Source organism: Mastigoproctus giganteus, chromosome 3 (assembly GCF_048544385.1).
Source record: "Mastigoproctus giganteus isolate SK-2022 chromosome 3, ASM4854438v1, whole genome shotgun sequence".
In the NCBI taxonomy this organism is placed as follows: domain Eukaryota; kingdom Metazoa; phylum Arthropoda; class Arachnida; order Uropygi; family Thelyphonidae; genus Mastigoproctus; species Mastigoproctus giganteus.
In genome coordinates this window covers 191,981,944-191,998,959 of record NC_143577.1, presented here as the reverse complement: position 1 = coordinate 191,998,959, position 17,016 = coordinate 191,981,944, and the positions used below count along the sequence as shown (strand labels likewise).

The window sequence follows — 17,016 nt, the reverse complement described above, 5'->3', positions numbered from 1 at the left end:
AAAGTTATTTCCTGCATCCAGTTCTTTTGTGACTGCATCATAATATCCAATCAAGTTGGTCAGGCAAGACTTCCCCTTAACAAAACCATGCTGTGTCTGAGCTATAACTGAAGTCTTGTCTAAATGATCCTGCAGTGCTGCTTTAACCAGTGCCTCCATTAATTTTCCTGGGACAGAAGTTAAGCTCACAGGTCTATAATTACTTGTGTCAGCCTTTGATCCTCCTTTGTGAATTGGGGTCACATTTGCACATTTCCAGTCTATGGGTTCCTCCCCTGAGTCCAAGGAAGCTCTCATAATTATGGCTAAGGGTTTGCTTACTTCCTTTGCTGCCTCCTTTAATATAACTGGATAGATCCCATCCACCCCGGGTGCCTTTCTTGTGTTTATCTTCAACAGTTTCTCCTCCACTTTACTCCCAGTTATTTCAAGATTCTGTAGCTTACTGCTAGAGTTGAATACACCTCTGGCATTCCCCTTGCTGAATAACTCCTCATGTGTGAATGTCGATGCAAAATATTCATTTAGTTTGTTAGCTACCTGAGCAGGATCATCAACAGTTGACCCATCAATATCAAGTGGACCAATCTGATTCATCCCCTTCCTTCTAGAGTTAACATAAGTAAAGAACTCTTTGCTGTTTTTCTTTGCATCCCTTGCCAAGGATTTCTCGTAATCTGCCTTTGCCTGCCTAACCTCCTTTGTAACTTGGTTGCATATCAACTTGTATCTATCATAGGCTTCTGTGTCATGTGTTAATTTGTAAGTATCCCATGCATTTTTCTTCTCTGCCATATGCCTCATTAGTTCATCTGACATCCATTTTGGCCTAAACCTTGAACAATATTTCTTAGTTGGTATGTAAAGCCTAGTAGCTTCCTAGATAAGTTCTTTGAATGCTTCCCATTTTGAATTTGCTGTTGGTAACATCATCAGTTGGTCCCACTGTATAGAATTTAAATACTGTCTCAGTCCATCGTAGTCGCCTTTACGGAAGCAATAACCCTTCCCTTTACCCCTAATGGTAGTTACCTCTTTGAGTAAATCCCACTTCAGCACACTGTGATCACTACCACCTAGTGGTTCGTTTATCTGCAGATTCTTAATGCATGAAGAATCACTGCTGATAATCAAATCAAGAGTATTACTCCCTCTAGTTGCCTCCCGAACATGCTGATGAAATCAGCATATAGAAAACAATCATCCAATAAATCCACAAAAGCCCTGCTAGTGTGTGAGTAACCAGCCCCCAAATTCCAGTCAATATCTGGGAAATTAAATCTCCCATTATAAGACTCTCTGATTTACTGGCCCACTCTATTTCCCTGTACAGTTCCTTATTATACTCATCAGAGTCATTAGGCCTATAGCACACTCCTACTCTCAATTTTGATCTCCCAATGCTTATGTCACACCAAACTGACTCAACACTGCACTGTCCGGCGATGTCGACTGGCTTCAACAGTTCACAAAATCAACACAAGAACAAAGAAGAGTTTGAACATTTAACTTAATTCTACTAATACAATATTGCATAATCTAATTCAGAATATTTACTACAGTACAAAACAAGAAGATGAAGATTTTACATTTTGACTTTGGTTGTATGGTATAGTAAGATTAATTTATGACTTACATATGCACAGTAAGTACAGTGATCTATACAGTAGTACAATATGTACAGTATCTGTGATGTATACATACTTTCACATATATCAAGACCTAACCACAGACAGGGAAATTGGTTTCAGACATAAAATTAATCTATCAAATGCTCTGTTTCAGTGGCAAAACATGTTTTAAAGGAGAATTACGAAGGCACAATGGTAGTTAATTCACTTTCACAGTTAAGCTGTGCTTTAAAAAATTATGTACAAGTTCTAATCCTTAATGAGCATCCTTCAACAAAATTTCTTACTCAATCACATTTTTCACTTCTTCATCACTACAAATTTCAGGTTCCACTGCATTTGTAATGGGTTCCTCTCCATTTGTGCATATCCTGAACCACAATGCCTGCATCCACTTTGGCATAGTCTTCAAAACACATTTCCCTCTAAGTTACTTGATGACATGCATCCTCATGATTAATAGAAGAAGGAGAAACATGCAAAGCCTTGCTTGTTACATCTTTCGAGGAGGCAACTCCAGCATGTTTGAAGCAGTCAGCAGTTACCCTTATCAATCCCATCCCATGGTGAAATACACAAAGACATTGCCTTTCTTTGATAGTTTTTCATTTTGACTTTGATTGTGAGGAAGCACTGGATTACACCTTGATAAAGTGGCAGAAAAACTGATGTCATATTGGATGGCAGGTATTCAACAGTGATTGCACAAAGGCTATTTACTTGGCAATGAGAGATACAGTTATCTAGAAAAAGCAGAATTTTTATAAACACCTCAACTCACCTTATGATCTAAGTCTCTGATTCATTCTTCAGAGTTTTATGACATTCAGGAGCCTTTTGGTTTACTCAATAAATAGTTGCCAATGTCTTCAAACCTTTAAAGCATCAGGACTTCTGGGCTTTCCCAATGATTAGAGAGGAATCTTCTCTGTGCCAGACATGTTTGCCAGTAAGGAATGGAAATCCATTGTTTTGCTCCTGCCCTCTTGTTTTCCTGCCACTACATTTCCATGTTTTTAAGTTTCATTAGCAACTTAAAAAAATACAAAAAAAAACCGTCCAGTTTCATCAGCATTTAAGTTGTTCTGTTCGTATGTCAATAAAACATTTTTTAAGTGATTCTCCTTCCATTCTATTGTAGCTTTAGTGTTGATGCCCTTTTGACACACTTTTTTGAAGACAGTCCATCATGATGGGCCTTAAATTTTTGAAACCATTCATCAAAAGACTTGAAATATTCAATATTCATTTTAAGCGCAAATGGTTTTAAAAGATTTGAAGTGGTTTTTAAAAGATTTCCATCTACATTAATTTTTTTTGCATACATCAACATCAGCTATCCCAAGGATACCTTTTCAAGATCCAGTTACTTCACCTTTTGTGCTCTGATTCTACCTGGTGCACCAGATTTCTTTAAGCTTTAAATTTTTTACAATGGTGACCAGTGTACTTTTATGAATGCTAAAGCTTGATAAATTACCAAGCTTGGTAAATCTTGATTTTTGTCTGCAGTTGACATACAATCTGTATATACTGTGTAACAAAATTAACTTTTAGTCTAAGTTAATTTCATTATGCTAGTGAGTGTGCAAATTGCCACTGAGTATAGGAAATCACCAATAAGTGATTTCTCACTGTCACCCTGCAAGCCCATCATTAGTTTCAATAAATCAGTGTTCTTTCATTTTGAAATGTAATAGAGTGGTGGAAATTTTTAGTATAGAGAATTTGTTCATCTTTCAAGGTTGTTATAACAAATGCAAACTAGCCTAGGTTTGTGGGAAATCAGCTGATACCACATAAGTTGTTATAAAATGCTCGGATGTTAAAAAGAGTGTCCCTATAAAGAGCTTTGGCTATATATATGGTATATTATTCTGCTTAATAATTTTTTTTTCCATTATATGCAGAAATTAATAAAATCAAATCCAGCAGCAGAAAAAGAACTGCTCTCCAGCTATGAAATGCTGGTGAGTCCAGAGAAAATGGGTTCGAGATTCAAATTTCTAGCACTGTTCCCAGCTGTTCTTCAGAAACTTCTTGAAAAGTATCCACCTGTTGGCTTTCTTACTTAAAGAAAAATAGTTTATAAAATAACATTATAAGAAAAAAATCTATCAAACTAATATTGTGTTTGTTTATAAAAATCATTAATTCTCAGACAAGTGAAGGACTGAATTGCAAAAATCTCTAATAAATGGATAATTACCCCACTTGTAATAATTTTGCATTTTACAAGGAATATTAGACAATGCCTCTGATTTTTCTGTTCTATAGAGGGGGGGGGACTAAGCATAGTATTCTGAGTCATTGGTACTTAGCATTAGTTACCTTCCTGTGGTATACCCTCCAAAAGTTTAAGTTCTTCCTTGAATTTATTCAGAATTATCCACTTCCACAACAATGGATGGAAGTTGTTTTTAAGAAATCAACCACCCTTTGGCTGAAGGCATGTAATTTCTGTTACTATCCTTCCTCAATTTGAATTTATGTTCCCTCAAGCATACAGTCTGAGCAAGAGAAATAATCCCATCAGCATTGAATTTTCTCAAGCCATTGAAAACATTAAACACCTCAATCAGATCACCTCTCAGGTGCCTTGTCTCCAGACACTGCAGTTTGCAGAACTGAAGTCCTTAGTAAGAGCACTCCTTTGTTCTCCTCAAGTCTTGTTGCTCTTCTTTGTTACTGTTCCAGCAGCTCCACATTTTTCCTAAAATGAGATCTTCAGACTCGTATGCAGTACTCAAGATATGGCTTGACCATTGCCTTCTACAATGGAATAATCACCTCCTTTTCTATGCTAGCAAAATTTCTGTATGTCATGGCAGCCTGTCTACACTCCTCAGAGAACTTCATATCTGACTGCATAGTTACCCCTAGGTCCTATTCATTTTACATTACCCATAGGCAATACTTTTAATTTGTCAATGTTAAACTTCAATTGCCATTTCTCAGCACATCTGCCTGATACTTCTAGATCTTGTTGCAGCAGCCCTGCTCCAGTACATTATTCATTTGTGCAAAATTAACTGTTAAATATACTCTTTCTGCTTTCAGAGATGTATTTAAATTTGAATTCACTTTGAAGTTGTTCAGAACAATGTATATATATATATTTAACTTACTAGGTTCAGTTAGCACTTTATAACAAAGAGAATTTGGTCTCTTCCATGGATTTATTAATGAGTTCATTAATCTAATTTGCAGGCTAAATTTCTGAAAGTAGAACACAAATATTCTCAGTATATATATATATATATCTTTCTAGAAGGAAGGGGATGAATCAGATTGGTCCACTTCATATCGATGGTTCAACTGTTGATGATCCTGCTCAGGTAGCTAACAAACTAACTGAATATTTTGCATCTACATTCATACATGAGGAGTTATTCAGGGAGGGGAATGCCAGAGGTGTATTCAACTCTGGCAGTAAGCTAGATAATCTTGTAATAACTGAGAGTAAAGTGGAGGAGAAATTGTTAAAGATAAACATAAGAAAGGCACCTGGGGTGGATGGAATCTATCCAGTTATATTAAAGGAGGCGGCAAAGGAAGTAATCAAACCCTTAGCCATAATTATGAGAGCATCTCTGGACTCTGGGGAGGTACCCATGGACTGGAGATGTGCAAATGTGATCCCAATCCACAAAGGAGGATCAAAGGGAGACAGGTAATTACAGACCTGTTAATTTAACTTCTGTTCCAGGGAAATTATTGGAAGCACTGGTTAAAGAAGCATTTCAGGATCATCTAGACAAGACTTCAGTTACAGCTTGGACACAGCATGGGTTTGTTAAGGGGAAGTCTTGTTTGACTAATTTGATTGGATACTATGATGTATTCACAAAGGAACTGGATGCAAAGAATAACTTTGATATCATATATTTGGATCTTTGAAAGGCCTTTGATACTGTTGCACATGAAGACTGCTAAACAAATTGGAGCAGTGTGGCATTGGAGGCAAATTGCTGCTATGGATAAAGGGATGGTTGAGTGGGAGAAGACAGAGAGTGGTAATCAACAGACACAGCTCTTCGTGGACTAATGTTATTAGTGGAGTCTCTCAGGGTTCGGTGTTGGGTCCATTATTGTTTTCTGTATTTATAAATGATATGATGGTATATCAGGCTTAATGTCCAAGTTTGCAGACGATATGAAGGTTGGCAGGGTTGTTAATGACACTAATGACAGTACACTGCTGCAACAGGATCTAGAAAAGTTGAGCAGATGGGCTCAGAGGTGGCAAATGAAGTTTAACATTGACAAATGTAAAGTGCTGCATATGGGAAGCAGTAATCCCAGAGTAACGTACAAACTCTGTGGTACCACACTGACTGTGGTAGAGAATGAAAAGGACCTAGGGTAATTGTGCAGGCAGATATGAAGTTTTCTGAGCAGTGCAGACTGGCTGCAAGAGTAGCTCATGGTGTCTTGTCAATGATATACAGGAATTTTTCTAGCAGGGATAAGGAGGTGATTATCCCTTTGTATAAGGCAATGGTCTATACTGTATACAGGTCTGGAGGGGCCTCATTTTAAGAAGGATGTAGAGCTGTTGGAATGAGTACAGAGAAGGGCAACAAGATTAGCAAACAGAACAAAGGGTTGCTCTTATGAAGAAAGGCTTAAGTTTTGCAAATTAGTGTCTGGAGACTAGACACCTGCGAGATGATCTGATTGAGGTGTATAAAGCCTTGAATGGTTTGAGTATGCTCAGTGCTGATGGGATTCTTGCTCAGAATAATCGCCTGAGAGGGTATAAATTCAAATTGAGGAAAGACGGTTGTAGGATAGATGTGTGGAAGTTTGTCTTTAGCCAGCAGGTGGTTGATTGCTGGAACAAACTTCCATCTGCCATTGTAGAAGTTGATAGCTTAAATAGATTCAAGGCAGAACTTGACAAACATTTGGAGTGAGTGGATGGGTGAAATAAGGGGTTTTTTTTTTTTTTTTTTTGGCTGATGCTATATAAGCTTTCTTTCTTGCATCATGTGCCCTTGCTAATATTTGCTCCTCACTGATATACAGAACAAGCACATTTCAACAATTATCCAGAAATGCACAACAGATTTTGTGTTAAATACATAATAAATTTCAATAAGAAGAAAAAAGTTGATAAAGTCATTTTAAAAGTCCAATAATTGCTATCTCTAAGGCAGGCATATATGTAATCTTACCATAACCCATATGCATCAAGACTGGGACACATAACTTAAATAGGAATGAGAGTAAAAGTTGGTTCTACAATATAGTTATTAAACAAATTTATGTTATTCAAACATAAAATAAATGCATTTATTTTATGCTTGGATAAATTTGTTTAATTTATTAAATGAACAATAATTATTCATTAAAGTTATCGGTTAAATGAATCATGAATTATTTATTCATTAAACTTATTAACTCACTGCTTGTATTCTTTATTCACATTAACTACATCAGTGAGTGGCCATGAAAACCAAGGTGGCTGGCTACCAGATAAATTTTATCTTTATTGTAAGGTGCAAAGATACACTAACTTTACAAAACCCTTCATGGCACTAAGCCAGGGGTTAACAAGCAGATACATGTAGAAAGTTTCTAGATGAATAATCTCTTCAGGATAAAAACATACTTTAAACATTTACATAGTTTGTTTATTCAAATTTTCAGTACAACAAACCTTTCATGGTAAATAATTAATTTGTGTGAATTTAATTATTAATAATAACTACATTACTAATGTAATTATTAATTACCTAATATTATTAGTGGAGTTCCACAAGATTTGGTGCTGGGCCCATTGTTGTTTTCTGTATTTCTTACTGATATTGATGAAGGTACCTCAGGCTTAATGTCTAAGTTTGCAGATGATATAAAGGTTGGTAGAGTGCTTAATGAGAGTTTGTTAGTTTGTTATTTGGTTTTTAGGAGCATTAGCAACTAAGGCCATATTGCTCCGGGATATACGGTGGTCATTCCATGACCTTTCCGCATTCTCCATATTTGGTGGTGACACTTAATGAGAGTAATGAAGGTGCCAAAAATGAATCAAATGTTGAATAGCTGTTGGTTATTTTGTAATCCAATGTGGTTAATAGGCACAGAGAGCAGTGCTGTAATTTGACAATGAGGTGTAATCCTCTTTGCATCCACTCAATGATCCATTCTTTACTGTGATGTTAAATTACTGGATGATGCTCTCGCTCTCTCTGTGCAAATGGCATGCCAAATTACCAAGAAATTAATATAAGTAATCCAGGATTCATATGAACAAAGCATAAAATAAAAAGTAACACAAGATTAAAATAAATTAATTACATAATCACTTTGTGTTACTTCCATTTCACACTTAAAACGAAGAACTTTCTCAGGGCAACATTATGTGATGTCCAAGTAATAGGTCACTTTTTGAACGTGTGCTTATTATTCATCCATTCAGAACCCCTCTGATGCTTGGTTATAAGATTGTTTAAAGGGATATGTCATCAAACATGAATACAGCAACTCATGTCATGCCAGTAGCATTACATCAGACATGAGTGTAATAATAATGTGATGAGAGGTTACTCTATAAGCTGAAACATGGTGGAATCACAGGAAAAATACTTAAATGGATTGCAGAGTAGGAGCCAAAATTTACAGATGCACATTCACACTTTGCACCAGCCAAATCATTGTTTGAAACCAAATCATTAGTGTTACTGGTATGGTGCAAAGAAGCTGAAGGCTTCTTTGCACCATACCAGTAATACTAATGATTTGGTTTCAAACTTTTATTCAGCCAACAGGCATAAGGATCATTCATCTGAAACAGAGACAAATAGTTTATTCACAGAACAAAAAACACTCTGGGACCTGTATATAAATATAGCTTTCATATATTATTGCAAAGTAGGAAAAGTGGCTGTAGTTTGCTTGCTATGGACAGCATAAACACTCAAGTGTGCAGTGCTGAACCACTAGTGAACATTTATTGATGTATAATAACAGTGTACAGGACAATCTGATATGTATCACAGTCTTCCAAATCTGTAAGTTCACACAGGAATGGCTTTGTAGATGAGCTGGTATGGGCCACTCAAACGTTTGCATTTTGAACTGTTTTTGGCATTATTTTATCCTTTCAAAGTTCTTGTGATGAATGGTTTGCTTTGTAACGGTCTTAAAGTAATCTTAGCCACCTAGAAAATTGAGGTTTTTTTTATATTGTATTAGCATTAGTAGAGGCATATGATGCAAGAAAGCAAGCTTATATAGCATCAATAAAATAAAATAAATTTAAATCATTTATAAGAGAGAATCTGAAATTCTTAATTATCCTCTAAACTTGTAATTTTGTACAGTAAAATTAAGTTGTGAAGAACAGAGTTTATATACAAAATAAAAAGCATTATGTTCATTGATGTTTCAGAATCATGTGTTATATGGAATTTGAAGAAAATATTTTTGCTAACCTCAATTCATATGAAACGCTAATTAATAGTGTTTATTGAGACATACTTTGCATTTATTTAAAATTTCAATATACACTGGGAAATAATTTATAGAACAGACTTGTCAGTTAGCAAAAATTTATTTAAAAAAAAAAAAACTAACATAAATCACAGAAAATCACAAATCACAGAAAATAAACATATCCCATATGGCTTATTCCTTAAAAGTATATTATCTGAATATAATTTTTGTGGTTTTTAAGCATAATGATTATATGGCAGTTCGTATACAAGTTTAAAGGAGGATTCTAAATTCAGTGAGTTCTAAATTTTCAAAAATACTTTTATCTTAAGCTCTAAATGTTTTATGGTTGTATTTTTATAGTATTGAAAATATGACAGCAATATTTGATTGTTTTTGTTAAAACAAAAAATTAAAAATGGAAACTAAAAGTAAATATATTATGTCAAGGATGTTATATATGCTATATTTTAACTTTTCAAAAAATTCCTTTATTATTGAAAGTGAGAATAACAGTCTGTGTTCTGCAACATATTTTATTCAGAATATTAGATAGACAGTGTCAGTGCACCAAATCTTAATTAATTTAAAATAATTTGAATATTTTGTGGTGCATTATATATACATGTGTATTAATCCAGGAAAATATCTTTAAGGCTTTTGATATTTTTTTTCCTTTTGAAACATATATTGTATAAGTTTATCCTTAAATTTTTCACAAAGCATATTTATAAACTTAAATTTTATTCTAAAAATAGTTGAAAGGATAACATAACGCTTTTCTGGCACATCTGAAAATATAGCTTCTTCCATACTTTCTAGAAGCTGCTTAATTAAATCTTTTGTGACCTTGCTGTCTTGTCTGGCCAACTTTGAAATCCACTGTTTCCATTGCTTGAAGCTATCTTTATAAAATATCTTCTTTTCTTCACTCATTCCTGCCCACATCTCATCAATATCTTCCTTCTGGAGCTGAAAAAAATTTCTATATTGTATGTCTTATATATAAGATCTCTGACAGTAAAATTACAAGTAATGAAAATATTGTAATATTTCTATGTCAACTACAGGGTATTTATTCCATAAGTTTAAGCATATAGGAACTAATTCTGTAACTAAATCAAATGGGCAATGTGTTGAATTTGAAGAAATTGACAATTATAGTAATTATAGGAAATGAACTTTGTAATTGAAACTAAAATGTTGAAAATTTTAAAAACCAAGACTCCCTAATGATGAGCTTTCAAATACTGCCCGCTTGGTTTAAGAGTTGATATAATATTTAGTTCGATATTCAAGAGAACTGTTTTGGAACTCATGATGCCTTGGCACATGCAGCTTATACATTCAATTTAGGAAAATGTCTTACATGATTCAATGTCTAGGTTTCTGAAAAACCATCTGGTAGATGAACATTAACCTTTTAAGTCACAGCACTTACAATCACAAGAGAAATGGTGGCATGGCATGATAGAGTACACCACTTTAAAACTATCAAATGGAAGTATACTGTTACTTGTATATGATGTAGAAATAAAATAAACTATAAAATATGACCTGTGACAAATGTAAAATGTGACACAAACTAATGAAAACATGAACTTAAATATGATGAACCCTCTGCAGTAAAACATAAGAAAATGAACTACAAAATGTAAATTTTAATGTTGACTTTGTCAGCATTAAAATTTACATTTTATACATTTTGTGGCAAATCATCTGAGCCGAACCAAATATAAGCATGCAAAATAAAAAGTAGAAATTCATACTACTGGAAAAATAATGATAACAAAACAAAATAAATGAATTAATTCAAAAAATTAACTAAATTGCAGCAATTACTAACAAACATAATAAAAAGAAATAGAAAGGAGGTGGCCAAATCACACAAAGAATGTGTAAGTGAGAAAGAGAAGGGGGAGCTGAAAGTACAGAATTTCACTGGTCATATAGGGACAGTGAAGGTTCGGCTGTTTTTCAGCAGTTTACTATGAATATATGACTTTTGGGTACCCATAACTGTAGTCACCCAAATGAAATCGCAGCTACAATTCCCTTATCCTGTGATTAGAGGGACACACGTCCGCAGTCTTTGTGCTTGAATTCGGGCAACAGTGACACTATTATGGAATTCTGTGAAGTGTTCTTCCTAAGATGAAGGTAGGGTCTTTACATTTCTGTTATTTACTTTTTATTACTTGATTTTATTAATTAGTTTATTTTATTTCTTCATTGTATATGGGTAGCAGTAGTTTCAGCAATACTGCCACATGTATCAGACAGTTCCTTAATTTTAATTAAATTGTTATGTGACCATACCACAGCTCCTTTCTTTCTGATACAATTATTAATGTTAACTGTGCTGGAAAAAAAAAAATAAAAAAAATAAAAACCTGAAATCATAAAACTATTAGTTCTCTACCATTATCAAGTTTATTAAATATTGAATACACAAAAAGTCAGCATTACACTGGTTCACATATTTCTGCCCATAATGTTTCTAGAATTCCTATAAACATATATTATGAGTCAATCAGAATATACCAATTAACTCATAATATATGTTTTGATAAATAAATAATAATAACCAGTCTGAAGGACCTCAAGCCTGACTTGTCATTAACCTTCATCCCCCTGTAAATTTCAACATTGTATCCTTTATTTCCTCATCTATATCAGTCAAGAAGATCAGAAACAAGAGTGGCCCTAGTACTGAACCTTGAAGGACCCCACTTATGATGATAGCAAACTCTGAAGAATGACCATTTATTCATGTTTTAATTTTTGATAATTTATTAATGTGTTATATATCAGTTCACAATATATATTGCCAATTATGATATAGTATGCTAAATTTCTTTTTGCAGAACCTGAAGGTATTTAAGACAACCTAACCAAAATCAAGATTTTTAAATTATCTTGTAAACTTTTTAATTCGGTGTTTGACCTTATTATCTCAATTTTTTTTAAACAGAAAATTGCATTTTGTCTTTTATATCTTCACTTTATATGTCTATCTGCATGTAACAACTTGATCCCTAGTTGATGGAGAGAACAAATATAAAATTTTCATAAAAGTTTATATTTGGGTCAGAAATTCAGCAATTATTTTTTTGTTCATCCATCTGTATTTAATAATTCTACTCCCAATGGATGGATTTTATGAAATTTTACATTTGGCTCTTTTAGAAAAATTTGTCAAGCCATGCCGAATTTAATTGAAATTTGACCAGTGGAAATCTGGCAATTATTATTTCTTTGTCTGTCAATCTGCATGTAATAGCTTGACTCTCAGTATATAGATTGTTATGAAATTTTATATGTGGCACTGTTAGATTTGTTGAGCTTTCCCAAATTTCATTAAAATCGGACCAAGAAAAAAAAAAAAAAAAAACTTGCAGTTATTTCTTCCTCCCCATACATATCACATATATGTGATATGTATGGGGAGGAAGCCGCTACTATTATTTCTGTATCTACTTCTGTCTTCTCAACCATTAACCCATGCATAGTATTAATTACTATAGGTTCCAGTACCTTTCATACTTGGGCTTTTTCATAAAAATAAAAAATATAGTATCTGAAGCACTGGATATTATTAGCATTAGCATCTTCATGCATTATGTTTGTTGCCATATACTGATTGAAGGAATAATGGATAATATGGCAGATGATTTCAAGGAAGAACTATTGTTGTTATTGTTATTTGGTTTTTAGGAGCATTAGCAACTAAGGCCATATTGCTCCAGGGATATGCGGTGGTCATTCCCTGACATTTCCGCATCTGGCTTGATCCCTCGTCTAATCAAGAAGCGTGTGCTATGCACTGCACTCCTGCCCACGGAGGCACCCAAGGAAGAACTAGACAGATTCTTAGAGGATATGAATTGGATGAAGTGTGTAGTTTGTTTTTTTTGGCTGATGCTATATAAGCTTTCTTTCTTGCATCATTTGCCACTACTATTATTTCTGTGTGCAGAAACAAGTTCTTGGTTTGTGCAATAAAAGTTTCTGCTTTTTTTTTTTTTTTTTTTTATTATAAATCTTGAAGTATTACTGTTTGCTAACACACCTGAAATGTAGCACACTACATACATTAACTTCTTTAGAGGTTTATCTTCCATCAGACATGTTTTCTGTGTTTGTTATTTGGTGTCGTATTGGATTTATAATATATCTTGTTTTTGATTTTTGTTAGTTGGCAGCATATGTGTAATTTTCAGTGGAGTTATTTTGTGTTTTTGGTGTGGATGTGCCTTCATATATACTCCCACTCTTGATTAAGCCCTACTTGAGTAATTTAATATCTACAAGCTAGCTCTTTTCTCTTGCTTCCTTTTTATTACTTATTCTGTTATTATCCAAAGCAGAAATGGGCAATAAGCAATTTGAATAAGTATGCTAGCACCAGTGTGCCACAGAAAATCCCATGTAATCCTGGTGGCATGTGGGAAGATGACTATTTTGTTTTCTTTTTGGAGGGGGGTTCTGCAGCACACTAGTGCTTGATACTTATTCAAATTGCATATTTTTATGCTCACCACCTGTCCAAATGGTGTGCATGAATATTTTTATAGTTGTAATGAATAAAACTTTTTAACTAATGAAAAAGGTATCATAGATGATAATTTTCCTGTAATTCCCTATATTATTAGGGATACCACTGAGAGTACTATCTGATTTGTCACTCTGCACATTCTTTTTTTTTTCCCTTACAGATGTAGGTGTAAACAGTAATTCTTGAATTTATTGACCTTTTGACCCTATATTTAAAATGCATTAAACTTTTAGTACCTGATATATTTCCTCAGGTACCAAATTGTCTCACCATTCCATTTGGAATGGTGAGACAATTTGGTTAGTTTGTAACTGCATAAAATTTAAAATAATTTAAGAATAACCAAAGTCATTGTAATCCTTTACCATGTTTTTCCTTAATTCACATTCCATAATTAATATTTAATTTGTTGATGCTATTTAATCACCTGCTTATTTGATTTCTTAGGCTACTTATACATCTGTTTAGAGCAAATATATTAGTAGCCTAACCTAAACCCTCACACTTAAACCAAACCACTAATTTAACAGAGAAAGCAAAAAGAAATTTGATCAAAGAAAAGAAAAGAAAGCAAGCAAAAGTAATTTGTATCAAAATACATTTTGGTACAAATCTTATATACAGGGTGTCTCAAAAATATTGGTACAAACGTTTAGGGGAGGCAGGTAACATCTAAAGGAATGTGAATCGCATGGGAACCCATAACTGGAAACGTCACAGGAAAGTAGTAGCAGAGGCACAAGAAGCAGAAATGACACAAGACAGTAATTAATGGCAAACATTTATTTGACATAATATTAACAATGGAGTATGAGATGGATGCATTTCATGATGTTACATCAGATGCTCGAAGGCTCCACCATGAGACACGATGCATGCGTGACACCGACGCAGCATGGATTGGTGGACACGGTCGAACACACCTGGAGTTTCTTTGACAGTAGCAGCAGCGCAGAAGAGTCTCGCCACGAGATCCATTTCCGTCTCCACAGGTGATTAATACACGATAGATTTGAGGCCCCCCCACAGAAAGAAATCAAGGCTCGATAAATCAGGTGAGCATGGGAGTCAGGCAACAGGTCCACCACGGCCAATCCATCGATGCCCAAAATGCCTGTTCAAATGGTCACGAACACACCTTCCATAATGGGCAGGTGCCCCGTCATGTTTTAACCAAATTGCATCTCACATTTGCTGGAACATAGTCAAGTAACCCTGGTAGAACTTGTTCAAGAAAGATCCGATATTTAGCGGAGTTCATGTGAGATGGTAACAGGTATGGGCTGATTAAGCAGTCACTGACCATACCTGCCCACACATTTATTGCGATGTTATGCCGCGTGTGGGTTGTCGTGAGCCCACACATGAGCATTGTGCTGATTGAATAAGCCTTCCCGAGTGAAATAAGCCTCATCCATGAACAAAACATAGGCTGATAAATTCAAGTCTTGAACACTTTCTTGGAGAAACCATCTACCGACTTACAGTGACGTTTCTGGTTATGGGTTCCTATGCGATTCACATTCCTTTAGATGTTACCTACCTCCCCTAAACGTTTGTACCAATATTTTTGACACACCCTGTATATGCTTCATTAAGAAGTAGTCCACACATCAGTTCAAGTCTGATCACAATGTATCTAGCACAGAACCATAGGAATTCCTTTTTTTTTTCCCATGAATTCCTTTAATTGTTACATCTTGGTGCTGTGCAGCTTCTCACATAAGCCTTAGTTTTTATTTTAAATAACTATTTCACTTTCACAGTCTGAAGCAGTCTGTAATTTACTTTAGGTTTCAAGAAACTTTTTCTATTCTTAAAGCAATCCATATGATGTTGCACCATAACTATGGCAATCTTGTAACTTATTTGAGGTAGCTTGCCTCCGTAGCCGAGTGGTTAGGGGTGGGAGTGCAGTAGCACACATTCTTTGACTAAACCTGGGATTCAAGCCCTTGACTGCTAAATGTGGTTGGTCTGCCAACCTACACTGGACCAGTGTGGCAGATTATGGTCCATTACCCTCAACATGAATCATTGAGGAGGCTTCCATCCTGCTGCTTACTTTTATTAAATGTTATACAAGCACTGACTGTATATTAGGTTGTGGTGGAACAAATTTAGAAGTTATTTTTTAAAATAACTGTATTACAATTTTTGTAAATATTCAATAGTATTCTGATTGGCCAAAAAAAAAAAAAAAAAAAAAATTGATCAGCTGATTCCAAAAATTTCACATTCCCATTGAAAGACATACTGAAATTTTAGTAACTTAACAATCAATTTCAAATGTCAAAAAAATACATATGGTATCTTAAAAATGACATTCATTATTAAGATAGCATATGTATTATTCATTAATATTAATCAAACATATAATGCACTACATATATTCTATTTCCTTAGAAATGTTTGCCACTAAGAGAGTTTCTTATAGTCAATTTTGCTTTCCCCTCTTAAGAAACAGCAATATTCTACCAACCTTCATACTGCTTTTCCATTGTGGATATGTCCTGATGACAGCATTCCCTTGCTCATCACTTACATCTTCCAAATTTTGAGTTAAAAAACCAAGGTGGGAATAAATTTTTAAAAGATATTTGGCAGTCTGCATCTTTAAAACATTGCAGTAAAGTTTACACCAGAGATTCATAATTAATTTCTTCCCTTCTTCCAAGAAATTCAAGCCGCTTGTTCAGTAGAAGAATTGCTTGTTCACTATTTGAAGAATTGCATGTTCAGTATCTTGTGCTTTATTTCAAATACTTAGTCTTTGAAGAGTCTTTATTTGAGGCCCAAAGAAAATTTTCTTTCATTTCACATCTGTTAAATTGGAAAACGCTTCCCTTAGTTAGGTAGCAGAATCCACTCCCTTCTTTATCTACAACCTTAACAAAATTCTTCATAATTCCAAGCTTTATATGCAAAGGTGGAAGAAAAAATTTGATAAAAAATTTGCTCCCTCTTTTTCGACTACTGCACAATATAATGTTTTTCTGTTGCGCAAACATAGAAAACAACAGTATTTTGTGAAATCTCCCTGTAGACCAGTGGGTCATCCAATTACCTTAAGATTACCAGAGAGAGTCCAAACAAAGTCAGGGTACTTTATTGTGCTTAGGAGCTTGGATATACTTTCATTTGTTTCTTTCAAGACAACAACATAAAGTAGAATAAAGATGGGAATGCATTTCATTTTGCAGCAAAACTATTGCATTTCATTTTGCTGCAAAATAAAAATGCTAATGAATAGCATATATAAATATGCCCTCATTAGGATTGCATTCAATGCCCAGTTTGTTCACAAGCCCACTGATATCTTTACAGAACCACATACCAGCTTCCACAATGAAATATTTTGAAAATGCTTTGTGATGAATTTGAAAA

The 17,016-nt window shown here is 34.4% G+C and overlaps 2 protein-coding genes across 2 annotated transcripts in view; one reads left to right on the top strand and one right to left on the bottom strand.

Moving 5' to 3' along the window:
* Positions 1–3,706, top strand: part of LOC150088527 (protein arginine methyltransferase NDUFAF7, mitochondrial-like) — a 106,716-nt gene extending 103,010 nt beyond the window's left edge. The window contains exon 10 of the mRNA XM_090370218.1: positions 3,542–3,706. Within this exon, the coding sequence (XP_090226344.1) occupies positions 3,542–3,706 (165 nt within the window). The remainder of the gene's footprint in view (positions 1–3,541) is intronic.
* A 5,981-nt stretch (positions 3,707–9,687) lies between these two features.
* The window catches only part of LOC150088526 (short-chain dehydrogenase/reductase family 9C member 7-like), a 53,679-nt gene continuing 46,350 nt past the window's right edge, over positions 9,688–17,016 (bottom strand). The window contains exon 4 of the mRNA XM_090370789.1: positions 9,688–10,043. Within this exon, the coding sequence (XP_090226915.1) occupies positions 9,723–10,043 (321 nt within the window). The 3' untranslated portion in view covers positions 9,688–9,722. The remainder of the gene's footprint in view (positions 10,044–17,016) is intronic.